Consider the following 23,752-nt stretch of genomic DNA (forward strand, 5'->3'; position numbering starts at 1 on the left):
GAAATTACTACTGTCGACTTACAAAACGTTTCTGTGTTATTAATATGAAAATAATGGCTGAGGAAACTTTATGTGTTATTAATATAAATATAATGGCTGAGGAACTTTCTGTGTTAATAATATGAAAGTAATGGCTGAGGAACTTTCAGTGTTATTAATATGAAAATAATGGATGAGGGAACTTTCCGTCAACTTTTAAACCTATATATACTATTGCAGCTATGTTACTACTTTGTCATCTTGGAATGTTTTAGTTGTCAACATTGTGATACAAGTCTTACAATAGAAAACCGAAAACAATCATAAACTTGTTTTGCATAGATATGTTGGCGCATAACAAACCATAAAACTACATGTAGTGATTTATTTTTTAACTTTGTCAGTTTTAACCCTTCCTAGTTAAAAAACATTATAATGGTGTGAAGTATGATTGTAATTATATATTTATAACCGACTGTGATTATGAAATTATATAAATATATATGATTATAGCGGTGAGAAATATGATTGTAATTATATAAATAAAACATACAATCATTATAAAATTATGTATACACTGCTGGCCAAAATCTTAAGGCCATTGAACATAAAGAAAAAACATGCATTTTGTGTTGTTAGACTCAACCACTTATTTGAGTTGAGCTTCGAAAGATGTAAATAAGAAAAGGGAAAATAAAAATAAAAAACCTTTTTAACATTTAATAGGGAAAATGTGAACACTATGAAATTAGCTTAAATACTAGCTAATCAAAAGTTTAAGACCATACTGAAACGAAGTCCTAAACAAGGTAGGAAATGCCCAACAAGAGGTCTCAGTAGTGAGTTGCATGGCCGTCATTGCGACAAACTGCAAACTTTCGCTTTGACATGGTCGATATAAGCGTTTGCAGAAGACTGGCTGGAATGTTATTCTAAGTGGCGAAGATGGCTTCACGAAGATCATGCACTGTTTGGAATTGATGTTCATTTCTATAGACTTCCCTTGCCATCCACCCACAAACATTTTCAATGGGGTTCAGTTCGGGCGAACACGCTGGATAGTCCAAAAGAAACACGTTATTCGCTATGAAAAAGTCCTTTGTCATGTGAGCATTGTGGTTTGCAGCGTTGTCCTGCTGAAAGATCCAGTCATTTCCACACAAGAGAGGGCCTTCAGTCAATAAGGATGCTCTCTCCAACATGCCAATGTAGCTAGCTGCCGTTTGACCCCCCTGTATAACCTAAAGCTTCATTGTTCTATGGAAGAAGAAAGCATCCCAGATCATGATGAAACCTCCTCCACTGTGTCATGTAGAAAATGTCTCCAGTGGAGTATTCTTATCGTGCCGGTAACGAAGCCATCTGGACCATCCAGGTTAATTTTTTTCTCATTAGAGAACACAACCTTCGTCCACTTTTTTACGTTTCATGTTTGGTGCTTCTCAGCAAAGTTTAACCGAGCTGTTTCTTCGTGGTGTGGAAGTAGGCATGGCCTGTGAAGACGTTTACGGTTTTTAAAGCCTTTCTCTCGTAGATACCATATTATTGTTCTTGAACTTCATTCTGCGTCCGTAAGGGCCTTAATCTGATTCGACGATCGGCTGGTGTCTTGCCGAACAACCCGTCGAATCCTCCTGCTCAACGCCGGCAAAATGTTCTTGGGCCGGCCACTTGAAATTCTCGTTCCGTATCCCTCAGAGTCTTTTAAGAAATTTGCAACAGCAGTTTTACTATGCCCAATCTCACCAGCGATGGCACGTTGAGAGAGACCTTGCTTTTCAGCTCGAAAATTCTGCCACGTTTAAACTCTTTTTACTTTTTAGCCTTTACCATGCTTTTACCCAATGTAACACAGGAGATGTCAGTGGGAGATGTTGACAACGCTAATGCTTGAACACAAATGACTAAATTTCGTTACGTGTTTACCGATTAACGCTTCGTTTCAGTATGGTCTTAAACTTTTGACCAGCTAGTATTCAGACTAATTTCATAATATTTACATTTTCCCTATTAAGTGCTAAAATGTTTTTATTTTCCCTTTTCTTATTTTCATCTTTCGAAGCTCTGCTCAAATAAGTGGTTGAGTGTAACAACGCAAAATGAATATTTTTTCTTTATGTTCATTGGCCTTAAGATTTTGGCCAGTCGTTGTGTGAAATATATTTGTAATTATATTGTTGTACTATAAATATAACATTATATAAACATATATAATTATAGTGGTGTGAAATATGTTTGTAATTATATAGTTATAACATACTATACTTATAGCATTATATAAGAATAGATAATTATAGTGGTTCAAAATATGATTGTAATTATATATTTATAATATACGATAATTATAAAATTATGTGCATGTGTAATCAGTGGAGTGAAATATAATTATAATTATTCTTGTCGCAACACATTAGTATTAAGACTATTATATCTTTAAACACCACATTCCTTATTTAGCCCCTTCAACTCTATTCTAATTCTTTAAAATCCCTAAGGGACAAGATATGTCATGTTTAAAAGTATATTTCATAGGTCACCTTCACAACTATTTATGTAAATACCTATTCATAGTAATTATAACTTAACAAATGATCACATAACCTTCAATGACTTACATTATAACCCTAGATATCCTGCAATAGTCTCTGAGCAAGTCCATTATGTATTTCAAGCCAATATTAATAGGCCTTCTTCAGAAACTAAAATCAGACCTCGGTGAAGATCAAATGAGTGACTTCGTAATTAAAAACAAATTTGATCTTCTGATCTCACACCCACATTACTTACTTATGTCTGCTTTCCGGCGACCATCCGTCACCATAGAAACCCTCATTTATAGCAGTGATTCACAATAAACGAATCAAATAATCCATCCGAAGTGACCTTCGCCCTAGGAGTTTGCTTAACTGTATGACTAATCATCTGCTCTATATTCCGTGGCTCAGCGGTAAATACGATGGGTTATAAACAATAAAAACCTGGTTTCGATACCTGCTGTGGATAGAGTCCAGATAATTCTACTGTGTAGCATAACAATAAAAAAACAAACAATAAATTTACGAGAAAATGTTTTCACAAGGCTGCTATTGTGTCTAGAATACAATAAAGTTATATCTCACATTCACAGTATGGCATGTAAGTACACACAGAAAAACCTCGAATCAGGTTACCAATTTAACTGAAACAGTTTTTCATCGTCTTAATTGTAATCGTGCCATAGTCGCTGTTTTTCATACCTATGACTCTTCTTTGATAGACTTAAACCCAAGCTTAAGTTTTACGACATTTTACCCATGTTTTACAGCGGATCTTTAGTTTCCACATAAACTGCGTTTCCAGAGTTCGCATGTTACGTTCACTTACCTTTTCATTTGGTGCAGAAGTTCAGAAAGGATCCATATCAATCGTTTTACTTTGCATGTTAAATATTAACGATTTTGCAATCTATCTTATGCATCTCAGTATGCTAATAAAATATCGGTATGTAGGATACCAGTAAAGCATGAATTGAATTAACCCTATCTCAACCCATTGAAATATATAGCTGATTATTCTCAGTCCTTTAACCGAGACGATAGTTTTTCACAAAAGAAACTCACATTAAAGTTCTATACTACACGTAGTTTCTGGACATTAAATGCATTAATTTCTTTCTATATAATTCAGAGTACAATTAAATTAGACCGAACGTAAAACGTGTAAGGATTAATTATCTCCGATGTATAAGAAACTGTGTTTACGGCTATAAAACTTCCACCATGTTGTTTATCTACAGTTTTGACCAGTAATAGAATATAAGCTAGAACTTGCTATATTTCCATAAATTACAAACATTTCAAATCCAAGCTTTGAGTCTGGTACTTTCTTTCCTTGCTTTTGCTGCTACTTGCTATATTCGTTCAACCATACCAACAAATAAAAACAGATTTCTCAAACTGAATCTAAACTTTACAGAAAATACCAAAACAAAATTGGTTCTGGTTTGACCAATTTTACATCATATAGTAGCCACGCTTCCTTATAGTCGAAATACGATTCCCCTATACGTAACACATAGTATCTAACTCCCTGGTGTGTTAACGGTTCTAATTTAATCTTCTTTATTTTTCTCTAGTTAAAGTACATATAGTTTTGTAACGTTTTAATAACTTATTATTATTATAGCTCTTAACTCCAGGTTCCAGCTTAGGTGACGATCGAATAATTTTTTTTCATCACTCATTCAGAGAATGTAGTGTTGTTCTACAGGTACTACCGGTTTCATCTCACGTCCATCTTCTTGATAATTAGATCCCCGCTATCTGTACCCGAACGACACACAACACTACCACTGTCATCATTATTGATGTCTTCCCTCCTTTGGTCGATCAGACAATGACTGAAAGCCAAATTACATATAATTTTTTTAACTTTGTAATATTCTTCATCTCATGGACAAGCTGAAGGGAAATTGCTTAATCTCCAACAACCCAGATTTTAAATATCAAATTCTTATCACGAATGACTTATCGATTTCTTGGGAGTAATATGATAAATGTACCGAAGGCTCCAAGGACAGAAATGCCGCGTTTCAAACGTGTAGAAACGAACCGTTTGGCTGGTGAAGGCTACATCATGCGATAGGCTGAAGGAACGTTACACTTTTCGCTAGAAATTCTGCGAAAATACTGAAAAGAGCACTTAGAATTAGCACGCTTGATAATAGAAACTGCTGAAGTAAAAACATAGACACTTAAAATTAACGTTAAGTAATTCAAGGAATACTCAAGACGTGATGCATTATTATCAAATACAGACCTTGTTGTGACTTACATATAAATAAATGAATGTTATATCTAGATCAGTAATGTACACATTAGTACAAAGTGGCCTTAATGGATGTGCAGCTGGTCAAAACCCACTGCATAAGAAATATAGCCAAACCAAATGTTTAAAATGGAATCATGCATCGAATAATGAATCAGCAAAGTTGAGCTTTATAAGGTTTTCTAAATTAAAACTGTTTAAGCATAATTAACGATAATTTGTTCTGTAGCAGAGAGGAAAACGATCATCAAAAATATACAATACGTACAGTGAAGTATGATGGAAGATATTCACTACAAGACTGGGATGCATCTCGCGAAAGTGATGGCACCTTGACTACTGACACGTACAAGTAGGTTCTTATCTATCAGGAACATGACGTTTGGGAACAGGAATTAATCTGCCAGCAAAATAGCTAAAGTGTGTAAAATAATATTGAACAATGTTTTAGAATCATACACTAGCTAAACTTATCGTAGTATAAGAACAAAGTGTACTCATCTGTTTAAACCAAATGTAAAAACAAAATCACTACATTATACAAGTTATTCTTTTCTCTCGCGTATATTATTAAATAGTGTTTTTCTATTGATAAATTGACAATTTATTTCAAATTACTGATTGATTGTGACTTCTGTATGTTTTTCAAGCAACGAATAAAGTCCAGAGAGAGAAAGTTTGTCATGTACACAATTATGACTGATAATTCGCTTCGTTCTAATCACTCCCGACATTATAACCTCTTTATAATAGCTAATTTAAGGATTTCCACGACAAGGAAAATGTAACCCGGCATTGCCTGGTGGTTAAGGCGCTCAACTCGGAATATAAGGGTATCTGGTTCGAATTCCCGTCACACCAAACATGCTCGCCCTTTCAGCCATGGGAGCGATATTATGTGACGGTCAGTCCCACTATTCGTTAGCAAAAGAGTATCCCAAGAGTTGGCGGTGGGTGGTTATCACTAGCTGCCTTTCCTCTAGTCATACACGGCTAAATTAGGGACGGCTAGCACTGATAACCCTCGAGTAGCTATGCGTAAAATTCAACAAACAAATAAGGAAAAGATTGTTTCCCTGCAAGACTTGTATAGTTAGGCAACAGAGAAATCCATTGTTTTTATCGCAATATTCATGTTAAACATCTTAAGGAAGAAAAACTACAAAATTATTAAATAAAAGAGTGTTGTTAGTAACACATTTGACAGCACTACAAACTGAACTTGCTTCAAGAGTTAACTCCCCAATCTCACAAATGTATCGAAGTAAAAAAATAAGGTATATTAAAGAAAACTAAAAGATCAAAACAGCTATCCCAAAAGACAAACGAAAATTATAAGATACACAGAAGTCAAACTGAAAACACTAAAACCAAACTGTTGCTTTTAAGTAAGAACCAGTTCTGGTGCCCATTAGACTTTATTTCTATATTTTCTCCTCTCAAGTAACTCACCAGAAGTAGTAGTTTTACTGGTTAAGTTTACAAAGTAACTCACCAGAAGCAGTAGTATCTTTACTGATTAAGTTTATAAAGTAACTCACCATGTGTAATAGTTTTACTGGTTAAGTTTACAAAGTAACTCACCATGTGTAATAGTTTTACTGGTTAAGTTTACAAAGTAACTCACCAGGTGTAGTAGCTTTACTGGTTAAATTTACAAAGTAGCTCATTAGGAGTAGTAGTATCTTTACTGATTAAGTTTACAAAGTAATTCACCAGGTGTAGTAGCTTTACTGGTTAAGTTTACAAAGTAACTCACCAGGAGTAGTAGTATCTTTACTGATTAAGTTTACAAAGTAACTCATCAGGAGTATAGTATCTTTACTGGTTAAGTTTACAAAGTAACTCATCAGGAGTATAGTATCTTTACTGATCAAGTTTACAAAGTAACTCATCAGGAGTATAGTATCTTTACTGATCAAGTTTACAAAGCAATTCACCAGGTGTAGTAGTTTTACTGGTTAAGTTTATGAAGTAACTCACCAGGAGTAGTAGCATCTTTACTGATTAAGCTTACAAAGAAACTCACCAGGTGTAATAGCTTTACTTGTTAAGTTTATGAAGTAAACAAGAAGTAGTAGGTTTACTATTCAAACGTAAGAATAACTTGTCAATTATGTTGAAAGAGGAGTTTAGATGAAGAAATATGAAAATGTTGGATAGTTTGTTCACACAGCAGATTTACGTTTCATTAAAATTAGAATACAAACTTAGCCGTGAAACCGAGACCTTGAAAAAATAAGAGAAATTCGTTATCCAATAATCTGGTCAATGGGCCGTTATGGCGCTTCCATTCACGCAAGTGGAAAGTATGACGTCAGTACTATCAACTGTCGCGCCATCCTGGAGACCCAAGTGAACAAATTAGTGTTTCGCGTCTTGATGTCGAGTGAATCGTAGAATTCGAGTGAGTGGAACACACGAAGAAGGAGATAACGTGAAAAAACAGGCTTTGGTTTTAAAAACTAACAGGCTTAGAAGTGAGAGTCAGTGTGTGTATTGAAGGATTATCAATATACGTGGACTTAATAATGACCACTGACCTTTACCCTCTGCTATGTACTATAACAAATGTCTTTAACTAGTAAGATATTTAGATGTCTTTTTATTACATTGTGAACTTTTTAACACTTCGCTTTTTCCGAATCTTCAGCTAAGCCGTGAAAGAGTGGAACCAACCTTAGCTGAAAGTTGACAGACTTAAATACCTTATCAGGTATGTTACTGTAAAATAAGACAAAATTGGCAGGAAAAAGGAGAAAATTTGGACACGTTCCCAAAGTACAAAATACTCATTTTCTATTTCTGGAAGCAGCGTTGTGTGTTTACTAATGCAGTACATTGTAACCATGTTTGTTAAGTAGTAATATTTTCATCAGCATCTGATTCATGTATCAAAAAATAAAACTCAACTAAAAAAATCGATAACGCTTAGCAGTTTGTCGATAGTTTAAGCGTGTTTTACTGACAACGCAGAGACAAATTTTTGAGCGAGTAGTGCCCTATTTATGGGCTCTTATTTACGTGGACATGGTCCTCGTGGTAACCACTTCTCCGCCGTCACAGATCCTTAGCGGTAGCGAGATGTTTCTTTTAAATGTTACAGAATATTTCCACGCACACCAGGTGTCAAGTACACCTAGTGTAGAGGACTACATTGCATCAGTTCTCGGCCCGAAACGTCTCACTCTTCGCTGGTTGATCCCTCTAACATCTGTGTACGCAGTGATTTTCCTGACTGGTGTAGTTGGAAACGCTTGCACTTGTCTCGTTATAGCCCGGAACCAATACATGCAGACAGGGACCAACTGCTACCTCTTCAATCTGGCTGTAGCTGACATGTTGACATTACTGTGCGGTAAGATTTAATAGACATAGAAATAGGATAAGTCAGTCAGAGGAATGACGGAACTTTCATATCGAGTATATGAAGAATATGTTATGAAATAAAAGTGTTTTTAAAAGGAACTTTTACTTTTATTACACCTAGAGTACTGTAATACAACCTAAACCTATCTGTATAACAGAAAGAATTTTTTTTTTTGCTTCAACAAAGTTGCAGTATAGTTGATTTATGTTTCGCGTGCGTGAATCGTTATTTTTGGAAGTAAAAATAAACGGAAGTATAATCCTAAACAAAGCTAAACCTTATACAGTGAATTTAAAATTCTTAATTATTTTTTGTAATTCTAGTGCAATCTGGAATGACGTTTAAATGTCAAAAACAAAAACACTTAATTAAGTGGCTTTTAGCACTTGCCCCTATTTAGGAAAGTTTACTGACAATTAATGTATTGTTTGTGAAAAGTTAAATAGTGTTTGAATAATGTACGCTTTATAACCCTGAAATGATTGTGATTCATAAAAAGTTCAGTCTTTAGACTATCGACCATCTAGTAACAGTCAGAATTAACTTATTAGTTTATTACAATTCTTTTTTATTTTAAAGACCTGAACTAATTGTAATATTGGAGTTTGCATTAAGTTAACCAAGTCCTAAGTGAATCTTTTATGTTCTAGAAAATGTACCTGTTAATGTTTTTGGCATTTGAAATAATAACAAAACTTGATAATTTATCACGACCACAATAAAAGTTTGAATGAAACAAAGCAGAGGCCTGAAAGCAATTGAATATAATATGTTAAAGATCAATCACTGACTAAAAATTAAAGAAACAGAAAGATTGCTCTTGAAATTCTCGCAAAGCTACACAATGGCTATCTGCGCTAGCCGTCCCTAATTTAGCAGTGTAAGACTAGAGGGAGGGCAGCTAGTCATTCCCACCGACCGCTAACTCTTGGGCTACTCTTTTACCAACGAATAATGGGATTGACCGTCACATTATAACGCCCCCACGGTTGAAAGAGCGAACATGTTTGGTGTGAATGGGATTCAAACCCTCAACTCTCGAATTACGAGTCAAGTGCCATAACCATCACGCCATGCCGGTCCCTAAAACAAAATAAAATCGGGTGGATGAAAAATAGTTTTAGAGCAGGGGCGGCCAAACTTGCCTAACGTAAGAGCCACATACAATAAACTTCAGATGTTTGAGAGTCACAAGACATGAAAATATTATTACACACACGTTTTTATTGCTACATGTATAATTCGTTAAATAAATATTAATAAATACATGTACGTAATAATATTTATTAATGTATGTAGTTGTTAACCTGTTAATTTGTATTAGTTTCAATAATCACAAATTATACATATATACACCAAATGTTTTTAAAATCCTGGCTGATTATTGTTTAAACTATACTGAGCGTATTTAATACGGTAATGAACTACGGAAACATATGCAAGAAAAATATGCAAATTTGCATTTCATTAACGTTAAATGAGGCTGTTAAAAATAAAAAAGGTATAAAAACTGATATTTTTAATGATATTTATTTGTTTTAGTAAATATCTGATCAAAATATGGAGGAAAATATGTAAAACAATAGAATTAGAGATATTTTAATCAGGTACCACCTAACAAAATTTTAGTCTTATCATAATATTTTTCTGACACAAACAGACATTGGTACAATTATCAGGCTATTTACTGCTAGTAGAGGTCTTGTGAGTTTCCTTACTGGTTGTGAGTAGTTGAAATTCTGGCTGATATGTTGTCATGGCTGTACAAGTTAGCTCCATCAGGTATTGATTTGTAATATGTTGTCATGGCTGTACAAGTTAGCTCCATCAGGTATTGATTTGTAAGGATGCATCCACTTCACAAACTTCATTACAGAGTACAGCGATTCACAGCAGTATGTTGTGCTGAAAATTGAGATGTCACACACTGGTTTTCTTCAGTTCAGGGTATTTTATTTCTGGAACTTGCTTCTAGAACTCGATTGTAGAATGGGATTTATGGATCATCTTTAGACCCAGGTCCTCTTGTAGTTTTATTTCCACAGCAGCTAATTCTGTAACCAGAGGTTCGAGAATTGGACAACCATCATAGATCACATCAACCATGAATGGATTTACAAGAAACGCAAATCAGGGCTTCAGCTTCTGCAAGTCCTCAAACCTGTGTAGAATATTATCAAGCAGTCCTTGTAATTTATATTTGTATTCTTCCAGTTTGTGGTCTTTTATTTCAATATCAGGGAATGTATTTACTCTCCTTTTGAGATTGGAAAGTAACTGAAGTTTCTTGACAATATGTCTCTTTCAAAAGAGTCTTATGTTATTCTGAAAGCTGAAAATTGTCCGAGTAAGATCAGAAACAATCTTATCCTTCCCCTAGAGTGCCAAGTTGAGAGTTTGTAGATTATTCATTATATCAGTAAGGGACATTAGATCTTGCATCCATTCATCATTTCCTTGTTGAGGATAATTTTTTCTTTTCTTCAAGAAAAGTAATAATAGGCTCCAATAGATCCACAAACCTATTTAAGACATTGCTGGTTGATAGCCACCTCACAATACAGTAGAAAGAGACATCACTGGGTTTATCTTAAATAAAAGTTTTGAAACTAACAATTTCAAGAATAGATTTCATAACATCTTCATTGTTGAAGTATCTGGCTGCCAGGTGTTCATGATGAATAATGCAATCAACAGGGAGAAACTCTGGAAAGCTGGGATTACTTTTCATAAGTGCAATTAATCCTGTATCTTCCTAGATCCATTGCAGGTGCTCCATCTGTTGCACCACTGACCAATTTATCCAGTGAAATACCAGCATTTGTTAAGGCTCTGTGAAGCGCATTTTTAATGTAAACACTACGAGTTGTTTCTTTTAGTGCCAATAAGTTCAACATCTCTTCTTTCACATTTACATTAGAGGAAACATAATGAACAAATACCGCCAGTTGTGGGTTATCTTGTATGTCTGTAGCTTCGTCAAGGACTAAGCTGAATGCAAGGGAATTCTTTAAATCATTTTGCATTTTGCCTGCAACATCAGCACTGATCTGGTAGATACGTCTCTCTGTAGTGTGGCGTGAAGGTGGTGTTTGTGCTATTAGTCGCTGAAGTTTTGTGTTATTTGGATCTAACACTGCAACAACTTCAGCTACATTCTTCTTAACAAATTCACCATCAGAATATGAGCGTTTAGCTTGAACAATATTCCATGATATAACAAATCTAGCTTCACTCGTTGTATCAACTTCCTTATTGAATGTTGTCAACAGTGTTTGCTGGCTATTTAGTGATGATTTTAATAGGGTTAACTTGTTTTTCCGTAATTCTGATTCAGGTAGATAATCAAACGAAATGCTTTTGTTATTTATTTCATAGTGGCGTTTCAAGTTACTGGTTTTGTAATGACTTAGTAACACATAGCAGATAAGACACAAAGGTTTACCTCCTTTAATGATGAATGTAAAATCTTCTTCCCACTCTGGCTTAAAAGTTTTGTTTTCATCTTCATACATTTGCTTCTTATAATTTGGTGACGGATCTTCTTTAACAAAATTGTCACTGACATTTCTAAAAAACGTAAAGTGAAAAGAAACAATAAGCTCCAACACGCGCAATGCAACCAAACTCTACAGCGCCAGGTATCACACTAACACTCCGCTATATTCACTGTTCGCAATACAGCCACACACGCCACAATCACGCGATCGCAAGCCACGCCCACAAAAAATTAACATTTCCAGCACCGGCTTGTACAATTACTGATTCTTCAGCACAATCCCACTGTAATCTTTACTTGTATGATTACTGATTCCCCAGTTTAATTTCTCTTTAATCCTTACTTGTATGATTACTGATTCTCCAGTACAATTCCTCTGTAATTCCTGCTTGTATGATTGCTGATTCTCCAGTACAATTCCACTGTAATTCCTGCTTGTATGATTACTGATTCTCCAGTACAATTCCACTGTAATTCTTGCTTGTATGATTACTGATTCTCCAGTACAATTCCTCTGTAATCCTTGTTGATCTGAAGTTTCTTCAATCACTGACTCTAGCATTAAATCTAGCATTAAAATTAGGATTTAAATTATTAAATATATTTACTCACCACGAACATTAAACTTACGTTTTAATCCAGTTGACTCTCTGTTTATACCATGTAAATAATTATAAAGCTTGAAAATCTTTCATTTATTTTTTATTTTAAATTGTGATGCAAAGAGGAGCTCAGCCAACATATTTCCACGAGTCGCACAATATATGTTAAGGAGCAGCACGTGGCTCGCAAGCCGCGGTTTGGCCACCCCTGTTTTAGAGAGTAGCTTCACCTCTGATGTAAGCCATTTCACACATAACGTTATCTTCTAAAAATATTTTTCTTTAGGCTCCTTGGTCAAAATATAACAAATCACAGCTATTTGTGTCATAAAGATAAGTGAAAGTAGGCAACAACTTTCTGATTCCGTATGAGTAATCATAATTTGGTTGGCGTTATAAATAAAGTACAATATTTTAGTTAGCCTCAAATATCAACCAGTGTGTGTGTGTTTTTTATAGCAAAGCCACATTGGACTATCTGCTGAGCCCAGCGAGGGAAATCGAACCACTAATTTTAGCGTTGTAAATCCATAGACTTGCCGTTGTACTAGCGGGTAGTACTATCAACCAGCATGACGGTCATTTAGTTATACAACTAAAATACAATTTTTTATTTAGCCTCAAATATTAACCAGAATGACGTTCAGTTAGTTATACAACTAACTTAAAAAATCAAATTCTGTAAAGTTTGTTTGCTTTGGAATTTCGCGCAAAGCTACACGAGGGCTATTTTTGCTAGCCGTCCCTAATTTTGTAATGTAAGACTAGAGGAAAGGCAGCTAGTCATCATCACTCACCGTTAACTCTTGGGCTACTTTTTACCAACGAATAATGTGGTTAACCGTCACATTATAACGCCCCCACGGCTGAAAGGGCGAGCATGTGTGGTGCGACAGGGATCCGAAACCGAGACTTTCTGATTAGGAGTCAAGTGTCTTAACCACCTGGCCATGCCGGGCTGGAATTCTGTAAAGGCAGGAAGGGATAGATATATACGTAACTTAGCTAGAAATGTGCGTGTTTTCTTATAACAAAGCCACATCGGGCTGTCTGCTGAGTTTACCAAGGGGAATCGAATCGCTGATTTTAGCGTTGTAAATCCGTAAACTTACTGTTGTAGCATCTGGGGACGTAACTTAGCTATTTATAACCAATATAGAAAGTTTTAACGCTATAAAATTTTCTATATTACTATAACTAACTAGGTTACATATATGTTGACATCTAGTTGTTTTAATAAAACCTGAAAACAGTTCGTTATATTTGTTGGTTTCGTTTTTATTAGCTATATTTTTGTACGCTAGCAATACCAAGCGTGGAGCGCACGTGTATCTGACTCAAATTTATTACTCATCAGAATCTCTACTAACCTACTTTGAAATCTAATTATACGCCCAAAATAACACACCGTCCATCTTATATATGCATGTGTGTGTATATATATATATGTGTGTATTAGTTTTTATTTTTGGTGCTAGATAGGAATTATTGGTACTGCAGACGGAAGAGTTTTGTTAAACAATTAAAACGATAAACTTCATCATTTTGTTTGTACGCTTGCTTGGAAATGTCAAAAGTCTTTTGTTTGTTTGTTTGGAAATTTCGCACAAAGCTACTCGAGGGCTATCTGCGCTAGCCGCCCCTAATTTAGCAATGTAAGGTTAGAGAGAAGGCAACTAGTCATTACCACCCACCGCCAACTCTTGGGCTACCCCTTTACCAACGAATAGTGGGATTGACCGTAACATTATAAACCACATAGGGCCTAAAGGGCGAGCATGTATGGTGTGACGGGGATTCAAGTCGGCGATCCATAGATTACGAATCGAGTGCCTTAACAACCTGGCCATGCACGGCCTTTCCGAGTAGGAGTTGGCCGTTTCCGTCTTTGGTTTCGGTCATGGAGCCTTCCGCCAATTGTTAAAAATAATCCATGCTATTCTCTTTGGGCCTACCGAAAAAAAAAATCAAATCTTTCTCTAATCCAGGTTTCTTCATGCAACGTTAAAATCGATAAGGTTTCGATTCAACTTTTCACTGTAATTAAATATTTACTAAATAAGTACCTGACCTGAAAATGTCATTTAAATCAATTCCAAGAAAAGGTAAAAAAAAGATAATTAATTCCTAGGATCATTAACAAGAATGCATTGGGGTCTGAACCAACTTCTCTCCTGTATTCTTTGTTTTTGTTTTTTGGAATTTCGCACAAAGCTACTCGAGGGCTATCTGTGCTAGCCGTCCCTAATTTAGCAGTGTAAAACTAGAGGGAAGGCAGCTAGTCATCACCACCCACCGCCAACTCTTAGGCTACTCTTTACCAACGAATAATGGGATTGAACGTCACATTATAACGCCCCCACGGTTGAAAGGGCGAGCATGTTTGGCGCGACGGGGATGCGAACCCGCGACCCTCAGATTACGAGTCGCACGCCTTAACACGCTTGGCCATGCCGGGCCTCTTCTGTATAGTTATTAAATCTTTGTCCTACCCTTTTTCAGGTGTGGGCGTACATCAAGTATATCTGTTTGTTTGTTTATTTGTTTTTGAATTTCGCGCAAAGCTACACGAGGGATATCTGTGCTAGCGATTCTTAATTTTGCAGTGTAAGACTAGAGAGAAGGCAGCTAGTAATCACCACCCACCGCCAACTCTTGGCGCTACTCTTTTATCAACGTGTAGTGAGATTGACTATCACATTATAATGCCCCCACGGCTGAAAGGGCGAGCATGTTTGGTGTGACAGTTATTCGAATCCGCAATCCTCAGATTAAGAGTCGAGTGCCTTAACCATCTGGCCATGCCGGGCCCTTGTATATCTACGAGGCCTACATTTTAGGGAAGACTTATGATCGTTAGACGAAATCCCTTCCAAACAGTTTTTAGAACCCATTCTTCCTAAATTCACTAACGAATTGTATGACATACTAAATTTTCCTTCAACTATAGGCTATCTGGAATATCTTTGAACCAAGTGTATTCATCCCTGCTTTAAAAATTCGAATATAATTCTTAATGATAACTTGGTTATCCAGATGAATAATCATCTGTGGTACTCATTCCAGCATCCTTACTTTTATTTACTGGGTGATGTTCACCTTCTATAGATCACATGTCACAACTCCGGTCTCACCATGACAATTAGATAAATAAACGAATACAAACTTTAGTGTTTTTATTTCGTACTCAGCTACTCTCTACAACTTACTCACCAAATGCTTTTTATCAGTTGTCCGAAAAGAAGGCGTCATCCTCTGATAACTCACCACGTCTTTCTAATGGCTGTAATGGAATTATTTTTCAAATATAATAACATACATTAATTCTCTATCTATGTTTAATTATGTAAAAAAAAAAAAAACTGGCATTTTCTACAACAACAGCAGTTAGTTATAGTTATGACGTTTCATGCCGTCTGTCGATGTGGATTATTTTTTACAAACCCTTAACAATATTCATTTTCAGGTTAAAAATCACAGTCAACATGTCCTTTATTGTAGCTTCATTAGCTGAATCTGGGTTAGTGTTTTAATTATTAAATATCTTTATAAGTTTCATAACCGTCTTAAAACAAGAAGACAAGCACCAGTCTACACTTTTCTTATCTCACAAATCTACTGTTTTTCGAATCTCATTTACCTAGCTCTTTAAGTTATGGGATCTCAGTTAATTATCGAACTGATATAGAGGAGGTCAGGAGTTCTAAGTTAGGGCCTTTAAGTCACTTACTTTGCTAACAAATCACTATTAAATAAGTAAGTAACAACGTAGTGTCACATCGTCGCAAAATCATACCGAGGTGTCCATAAGATTTAAAGAGACAATTTTCTCAAAATAAGCGCATATATAACTTGTACGATGAATAAAATATTTAATTAAGAACACTGCCAACAGTACTTCGTACGTATGGAAGCAATAAATGTTTTTTGTTTTGTTTTTTTACTTTCATTACAAGCACAATTTGGTAATTTAACTTCTGGTCTGTTAGAAACCACTAGCTGATTTAACGCGTGTTTTTAGATAGGAAGTTAAAAGTTACTCCTATTATAACATCCTTGGGTGAGCGCCAAGTCTATTTATGGTTGCAGAATCCAAAAGTCTGGTCGGTTTATGAATACTAGTAGCTCTGTGAGTTATGCTGAATACGCATTAACCACAATAGACAGACTCCATGGTAACCTGTAGAAATGAGACTAGATATCAAAGAAACTACCAAAACTATGATTTTACCTCATCAGTTTCAATCTTATAAGTACGATCGAACGGGCTGCGTCATCGTATTACTTCATATTTCTTTTATTTTCCTTTTGATGTTCACGTATTATACGTTTCGTTTTACACGTAGCTATAAGTTATGTGAAAAAATACGCTTATAACGTACATTAACGCACCAATGTTTTGTTTTTCTTTAATTACATTTGTTTACAAACGTAACAGTTAAAATACAATTGCATAGATGTCTACTCACTGCTCAAGTATAATAAAAACACTGTTTAACAGATTCTAATTTCTGCTTTAAAACCAATTACCTCGTAATTTGACGAAGAATTTGTTTATTAAAAAGGTACACCAATAGAATGCGGCGTTTGAAGACTGGAGTATCAGTGATGAAAGCCACTGTCGTATTCCTTTATCGCCTGCGAACGTGCTAAGTTTTGACAGCAAAGATAAAATTGCACGGATCTTCTCTGCTTTGTCGTCTTTTAATAAGTGAATACTTTAGTTCCTTATCTGCCGATATAAGGAAGGGTAAGCGTGCGAACCACTGATAACGCCATATTAAAATAGCTTTAGAGATATAAAATACCCTGCCTACAGCTTACGAGTTACGACATTTTCCCTCCACGCGCTGTAAACAGACGCAGCTATGGTTTTTTTTTTTTTATTTTGTTAGGGTAGTTTCTGTAAACACGAGTATTTTCAAAACTGACCTGGAGTGGTCTGGTAGTTAACGGGCCCATTTTATGAATTCGAGGATTCATAGTTCGTGAGAGTGCCACAGCGTAAAACAGTGACAGTTAAATTCCAGTTTTCGATCAGATGGGAGTAGTCCTAAAATCGGCGGCGGCGGCGGGGGGGTGATGTTGAATAATTTTCTTGTTTGTAGTCCATCAGACCGATACTACGCAGGAAATAAAAGGTACTACAACAATACACAAACTTTTACAGACATGGCACTTAAATATAGTATAACAATAGAGATACTGTTCCATACATGATACTCAAATATAGTACAAACAATAATTCATACACAGTTTCATGGCAGCTCAACAATAACCTCTTAAAAATATGCACATGTTGTTCCCTATGTTAAATACAACATGTAATACAACAATATAAATGGTACTGCAGGCGTGACACGCGAGTGCAGTAAAATAATACAGGTACCGTTATAGGCATGAATGACACTTGAGTGTAGTATAATAATATAGGTGGGTTGCAGGCATGACACTTAAATATAATGCCACACGTTAGACATAGTTTCAAGAAGTACATCTAATGAAGTACAGAAGAAACTGAGTCAGACGCTACAATTAAAAAATACTAGTAATTTTATGATATTGTAAGACAGAGAATCAGTGAAGTGCTGTTGGAAAACATGTCTGATTGTATGTATAATGTGTGAGTTGATTCACGTACACGTAGCTGCACCTCCCGTACCTTGCTCACGTGACGCTTAATAATTACTCTATGTATTAACGGAATGACGTCACTTCTGCTTGGGTTATCTGTACATTAGGGCGGGGTAATATAACATTTAAGAATGTTTGGCAAACGAGTTTCATTACCAAAAAATATCATTTAATGAAGCTATAAACCGATAAAATAGTAAAATGAATGGTACATCTACTATTTTCTTTTTGGCCTCCTAGTGGCAGGCCGGTATGTCTGCGGAATTACAACACTAAAACCGGATTTCGATACCCGTGTTCAGCAGAGCACAGATTGTCCGTTGTGTAGCTTTGTGCTTAACTTAAAAAAACTTTCTCTTTTTTTGACTATTTGTTGTAGAATCGTGATATTAATTTTCAGATGTAAGCATGTTTAACTATCTAAAATATCCACAGCAACGAGGGTAAGCAGCCAACCGATAAACCAATGTAATCTAATCATTATGTGTTTTTGTGTGACGAGTTTGCACACTTATAGTTCATCTGATATGTTAAATTAGTTACACCATTAGCTTCTATGAATTTTATAGATTGCTCAGTTTGATCAGAACGTATTGACAGTCAGTACTGAAACCAATATTCATGCTCTTCCAGTGGTTCAACTTTATATTAAAACATATTGATACCGTATCTAAAAATAACTGCATATGTGCAAAGGTATGCATTTAGGGTTAAAATTAGCAAATGCATCTGTTTGGAATTAAGTACAAAGCTACATTATGGGCTATCTGTGCCCTGCCCATCACGAGTATCGAAACCTGGTTATTAGCGGTTTGAGTTCACAGATTATACTGCTGTGTCACTGGAGAACTAACAAATGGGGGATAACATTTATATTTCGTTAACTGTATCGTTAATATCCTGTTGAAACTAATATTTTTTATCAGTTTATTTCGGTGTACTATTTGGAATATAGTTATTTTGGCGCTTCTTTCCATGATGACAGCAAATTGTCAAGTGCCTCCAAACGAACCTATTTGTATGCTTGTGGGGAAAAAAAAGGTAACACTATTTTTTTACAGATTAGAGTCTTTCTATGTTTAGCCTAATATTAGGTACTTCACTGCCGTTATTTGATAAATATTGTATAAATAAGTGAAAACCTTTAAGTGTTTTATCTAATTCTTAAATTAATGTAAAGTATCGTCTTCAAGCAATAAATATAAACTGTATTCCAGAAAAGACAATATTACCTGAAAATGTTTTGTATCCAAGATTCTTTCCCATTCGCGATACAAGATTTCCAGTTTTCCATACAGTGTGTTCTCCACAGATCACTTTTATTATACCGATTGGTTTTGGTTTGGTTTGTTTCGAATTTCGCGCAAAGCTACTTGGGAACTATGTGTGCTACTGTCTCTAATTTAGCAGTGTAAGATTAGAGGGGTGTGTGTTTTGTTATTACAAAGCCACATCGGGCTATTTCCTTGATATGTCCATCGAGGGGAATCGAACCCCTGATAAGACTAGAGAAAAGGCAGCTAGTCACCACCACCCACCGCCAACTCTTGGGCTACTCTTTTGCCAATGAATAGTGGGATTGACTGTCACATTATAACGCCCTCACAGCTGAAAGGGAGAGCATGTTTGATGTTAAACGGATTGGAACCTGCCACCCTCGAATTACGAGTCGAGCGCCTTAACAAGCTGGCCATGGTGGGCATAATTATATCGTAGAAAATTTGTTAGTTTCTGTTTCGGTGCGGGAATCGAACCCTAGAATTTAGCGTTGTTGGTCTGTAAACTTGCCAGTAGCCTAAAGGGAACACCGATAAAAGAAGAGAAAACCATTTTTCTTCCTTTCTTTTTGAAACTCTTTGCTGATTGTTTTGCTATTGTGAATCAATAATTTTGAAAAATATAAATTTAGAATATTTAACACTTAACACTTGACTTAACACTTTTAGTCAACTGATTAAAGTTAGCATAAACAAATATATTCAGTGCAGTAATTTTTGAGGTAACTTCCTTTTCTTTGATAATATCATAAGCTAAAAAAACAAATTGTCTTCTGTTACTTGAAACAATAAAGTTAAAAAAATGCTTTTCAAGTGTAAAATGAACAGTTGATGTGAATGTTCGCTTTGCTTCTTCTTTGTGGGTATTTGGGTATGTTTAATTTTTGAATATCCAGGAGGGTCAGATGCAAAATATCTCTTCCTCCATCCCTAGCTTTCATGTCGGCTACTAGTAAGAAGTTGTTGTTGTTGTAGATTTTTGGGCCAGAGCATCCCACAGTACTCCGGCCTTTTTCAGGGCCGATATGAACGTACTCACGAGAGAAGGTTTGTTTTGAATTTCGCGCAAAGCTACGCAAAGGCTATCTGCGCTAGCCGTCCCTAATTTAGCAGCGTAACACTAGAGGGAAGGAAGCTAGTCATCATTAACCACCGCCAACTCTTGGTTTTTTTCTTTTACCAACGAATAGTTGGACTAACCATAACATTATAACGCCCCCACGGCTGAAAGGGCGAGCATGTGAAGGGATTCGAACCCGCGCTCCTCAGATTACGAGTCGAACGTCTTTACACACGTGGCCATGACAGGTCGGCTCGCGAGAGAATATTTATCGATAAAAATGTATCATAGAGTTTCCAAAAATAAAGAAAGAATTCAAGTAAAACCCGTAAAGAGGAAAATTTGTTTTGATCTTTCTCCTTCCAAGGTAAAAGATACTATTGCCATAGGTCTTGAAGATGGTGATTCATATTTTATTTAAGTAAATCCAGTGTTTGCTTAATAACACATTTTGTAAATATGATCTCTGTCTGTTATTGTTCTTATTAAAATACTTTTGGATATTTTCTATGCTGAAATATCTATGTCTTGAGCAATTTTAGATCGAAAACAAAACTATAAAACCTCGTCAAAATAAGACAAATTCTACAAGCGGCGTTGTATCAAAATCAATTTTAATTTTGGTGCTAGTTATGGACTCTAAGACATAAATCTAAACGATACAGCAGTCAAAATTGATGAATTAGCCTACCGAGTCTGGTGATATAAATTTTGATCATCCAAATTTATGGATTTTGTTTTGGATGTGTCTTAACTTCAGCGTTAAAAATACTGTAAGCTCAGGTTAGTTTGATAAATTAAACTTAAAGGTCAAATATTTGTGTTCAGGGTTAACAAAACAATTCCAAGTACGTTCAGGCTAGTATTAGTGAATTCAATTTAAAGGTGCTTTGAAATGTTTATAGTTCAAAGAATTAAAGTTGGGTTTACGATGCTATTTATAGAATGATTTTATACTTGTTTAAGGTAAACTATTCAAATGATTTTGTATCAAATTTTTATCTTTTACTAATTCATTGATTGCAGTTTGACAAATAAACATGATATGCACGATTTTTTCCAAAAAAGGAGTTAGAACCTACTTTACTTTTGCAGGAAAATAACAAGGTCTTAAATACATAGCTGTCATAGATAAGTCCCTTTCCCTGATATTACAATATATCTTAAAAGAATAATTTATTTTTCTAAATATTAAAAGATCAACTCGAGTTACTTTAACAGAACTATGCATGTTGATGTGTTGAATAAAGTAACTTAGGAAGATGACAAATTACAAATAACCTTAAGATGAGATATTGGTTTGTTTTGAATTTCACGCAAAGCTACACGAGAGCTATATGCGCTAACCGTCCATAATTTAGCAGTTTATGATTAGAGGGAAGGCAGCTAGTCATCACCATCTACCGCCAACTCTTGGGCTACTCTTATTCCAAGGAATAGTGTGATTAACCGTAACATTGTAACGCCGTCACGGCTGAAAGAGCGAGCATGTTTGGTGTGACGGGGATTTGAACCTACGACCCTCGGATTACGAGTCGAGTGCCTTAGCCACCTGGGTATGCCGGGCGAAATACGATATACTTCATCTTGTTGTATAGCAATAGATTAACTGCTCTTAATGGATGTATATAAATTAAATATCTAGAAGTACAATTTATAAAATTAATAAGCATCGTGATGAAAGGTTTATAACAAGCTTAGGGAAAGGTAGATTTTAGCTTCTTTGTTAAGATAGCTTGACATCCTGGAAGTTGTTATTAAAGAGTTATTTTACCTTCGCTAAGATCACTGAAAATATCTATGTAAAACAACAGCAACAAAGAGTCAGCACTGATGTCTGTTTCATTTTGTCCACGTGGTCAGGTAGTTAGGGCGCTCGACTTTTAAGCTGAGAGTCGTAGGTTCGAGTGCTTAGAGACTTCGTAGAGACATTGTGGTTTGACGATCAATTTCACTTTTCGTAGAGCCTTAAAATTTGAAGAGCAGTCACACTTCTCGTTGATAAAAGAGTAGCTCCAGAGTTGGCAGTGGGTGGTGATGACTCGCTGCCTTCCTTTAGTCTCACACTGCTAAAGTAGGGACGGCTAGCGTATATATCTCTCGTGTAGCTTGGCGCAAAATTTACAACAAACAAACAACCCATATTAATCATTTTCTGTCACGTAAAGTCACAGCTAAAATTAGGCCTGAAAAAGTGTTTCTTTCTCAAGAGCGTCCCAATTTTCCAAAGTCTTAATTGTTGCCAAGAAAAACAATAAAAAACACTAATTTCAATCTGCTGTCGTTTACACTTTCCAGTGTCAGTGTATTTCATGTTTATTCGTTTAATTTTTATGAAGCCTTAAAAAATCTTCTATACTTTTAATATATTGACTCTAATATGTTAATATATTTCTTAAACTGTGCACATGAATTTGTTTTTAATTTTCTTTCAAATTTCGAAATCGTATTTTCAAAACTCTAACACAAAATGTTTTTTTTTTGCGTAATGTTCGTTTGTAGACGAGCATTGATATTAAAATCAGTTTTCTTTTTTAGATTCACATAACTTAGACCTTGAAATATAGAATAGTTCTGAAGTGACAGCTTTTCACTAATCATTATCTTTAGCACAGAATGTTTAACTGTTTTCTTTATTGTTTTATTTTTTATAATATTAAATGACATCTGTCCACCACGGGGTATCTAACTCCAGTATTGAAAAGTTAGGATTTGGTTTGAATTTCGCGCGAAGCTGCAGGAGAGCTATCTGCGTTAGCCGTCCCTAATTTATCAATGTAAGCTGGACATCACCACCCACGGCCAACTCTTGGGCTACTCTTTTACCAACAAAAGTGAGATTGAACGTACATTACAACACCTCCATGATTAAAAGGGCGAGCACATTTGGTGTGGCAGGGATTCGAACCCGCAAATTACAAGTCGAGTGTCTTAACAACTTGGCCACATCGGCACGTAAATGTAGGATCCCTCAAACTTATTGTTCTTGCACTAAAGAATTTTTGTTTTATGATCCAAAGTGCTTAACCAACTTCCTCTGAAATATAAAACGGCAAACTATTGGTGTGTTCTAGTTTATAGAAACCTGCGCGTGGTCAAGAAAAAGACAAAGTAAAAAATATCTGTAGTGTCATCATTCTTGGGACAGATATTGTGCTATTGTGTTATTAGGAACGATACGTCAATACCAGATACTGGCAGATAAAATTACGTTACAGTGTGAAATTCTGTGAAATTCCCAATCACTCTGCGTTTTGCAACAGGTATCTTGAAGTAAACCATTGGTAGTGGCGGGTCCGCTTTAGGAATTAAAGCGTTTAGACAATTTATTAGAAACAAACAAAATATTTGTTTCACAAAGAAAAACAACACAATATTAATCATTGCCTACTCGGGAGGAATAGGGAGAGCTTCCTGTAGTAGATTGTATGTACTTCGTTTGTGAGGTTTCTGTTTCTGGATATCGACCAACTGCCGCCAATCACAATGATATCCAAAAAGGCGAGTATTTCCCTTAGATTATCC

The 23,752-nt window shown here is 35.6% G+C and overlaps 1 protein-coding gene and 1 long non-coding RNA gene across 3 annotated transcripts in view; one reads left to right on the top strand and one right to left on the bottom strand.

Annotated features, from left to right (window-relative positions):
- Window positions 1-3,772: 3,772 nt before the first annotated feature.
- Window positions 3,773-22,350, bottom strand: LOC143236913 (uncharacterized). 2 transcript variants are annotated; one of them, XR_013019791.1, is made up of 5 exons: window positions 19,123-22,350; window positions 17,189-17,379; window positions 15,470-15,539; window positions 5,054-5,200; window positions 3,773-4,646 (listed from the first exon to the last, which is right to left on the bottom strand). It is a non-coding gene; the product is annotated as an uncharacterized LOC143236913 (long non-coding RNA). The 2 variants fall into 2 exon arrangements; XR_013019792.1 differs by lacking the exon at window positions 17,189-17,379 and having other exon boundaries at window positions 22,002-22,341.
- LOC143236912 (neuromedin-U receptor 2-like) overlaps window positions 6,492-23,752 on the top strand; it is a 40,203-nt gene continuing 22,942 nt past the window's right edge. Inside the window, exon 1 of the mRNA XM_076475589.1 lies at window positions 6,492-8,143. Coding sequence (XP_076331704.1) covers window positions 7,816-8,143 — 328 coding nt within the window. The 5' untranslated portion in view covers window positions 6,492-7,815. The remainder of the gene's footprint in view (window positions 8,144-23,752) is intronic.

Source organism: Tachypleus tridentatus, chromosome 13 (genome assembly GCF_004210375.1).
Source record: "Tachypleus tridentatus isolate NWPU-2018 chromosome 13, ASM421037v1, whole genome shotgun sequence".
Taxonomy (NCBI): Eukaryota; Metazoa; Arthropoda; class Merostomata; order Xiphosura; family Limulidae; genus Tachypleus; species Tachypleus tridentatus.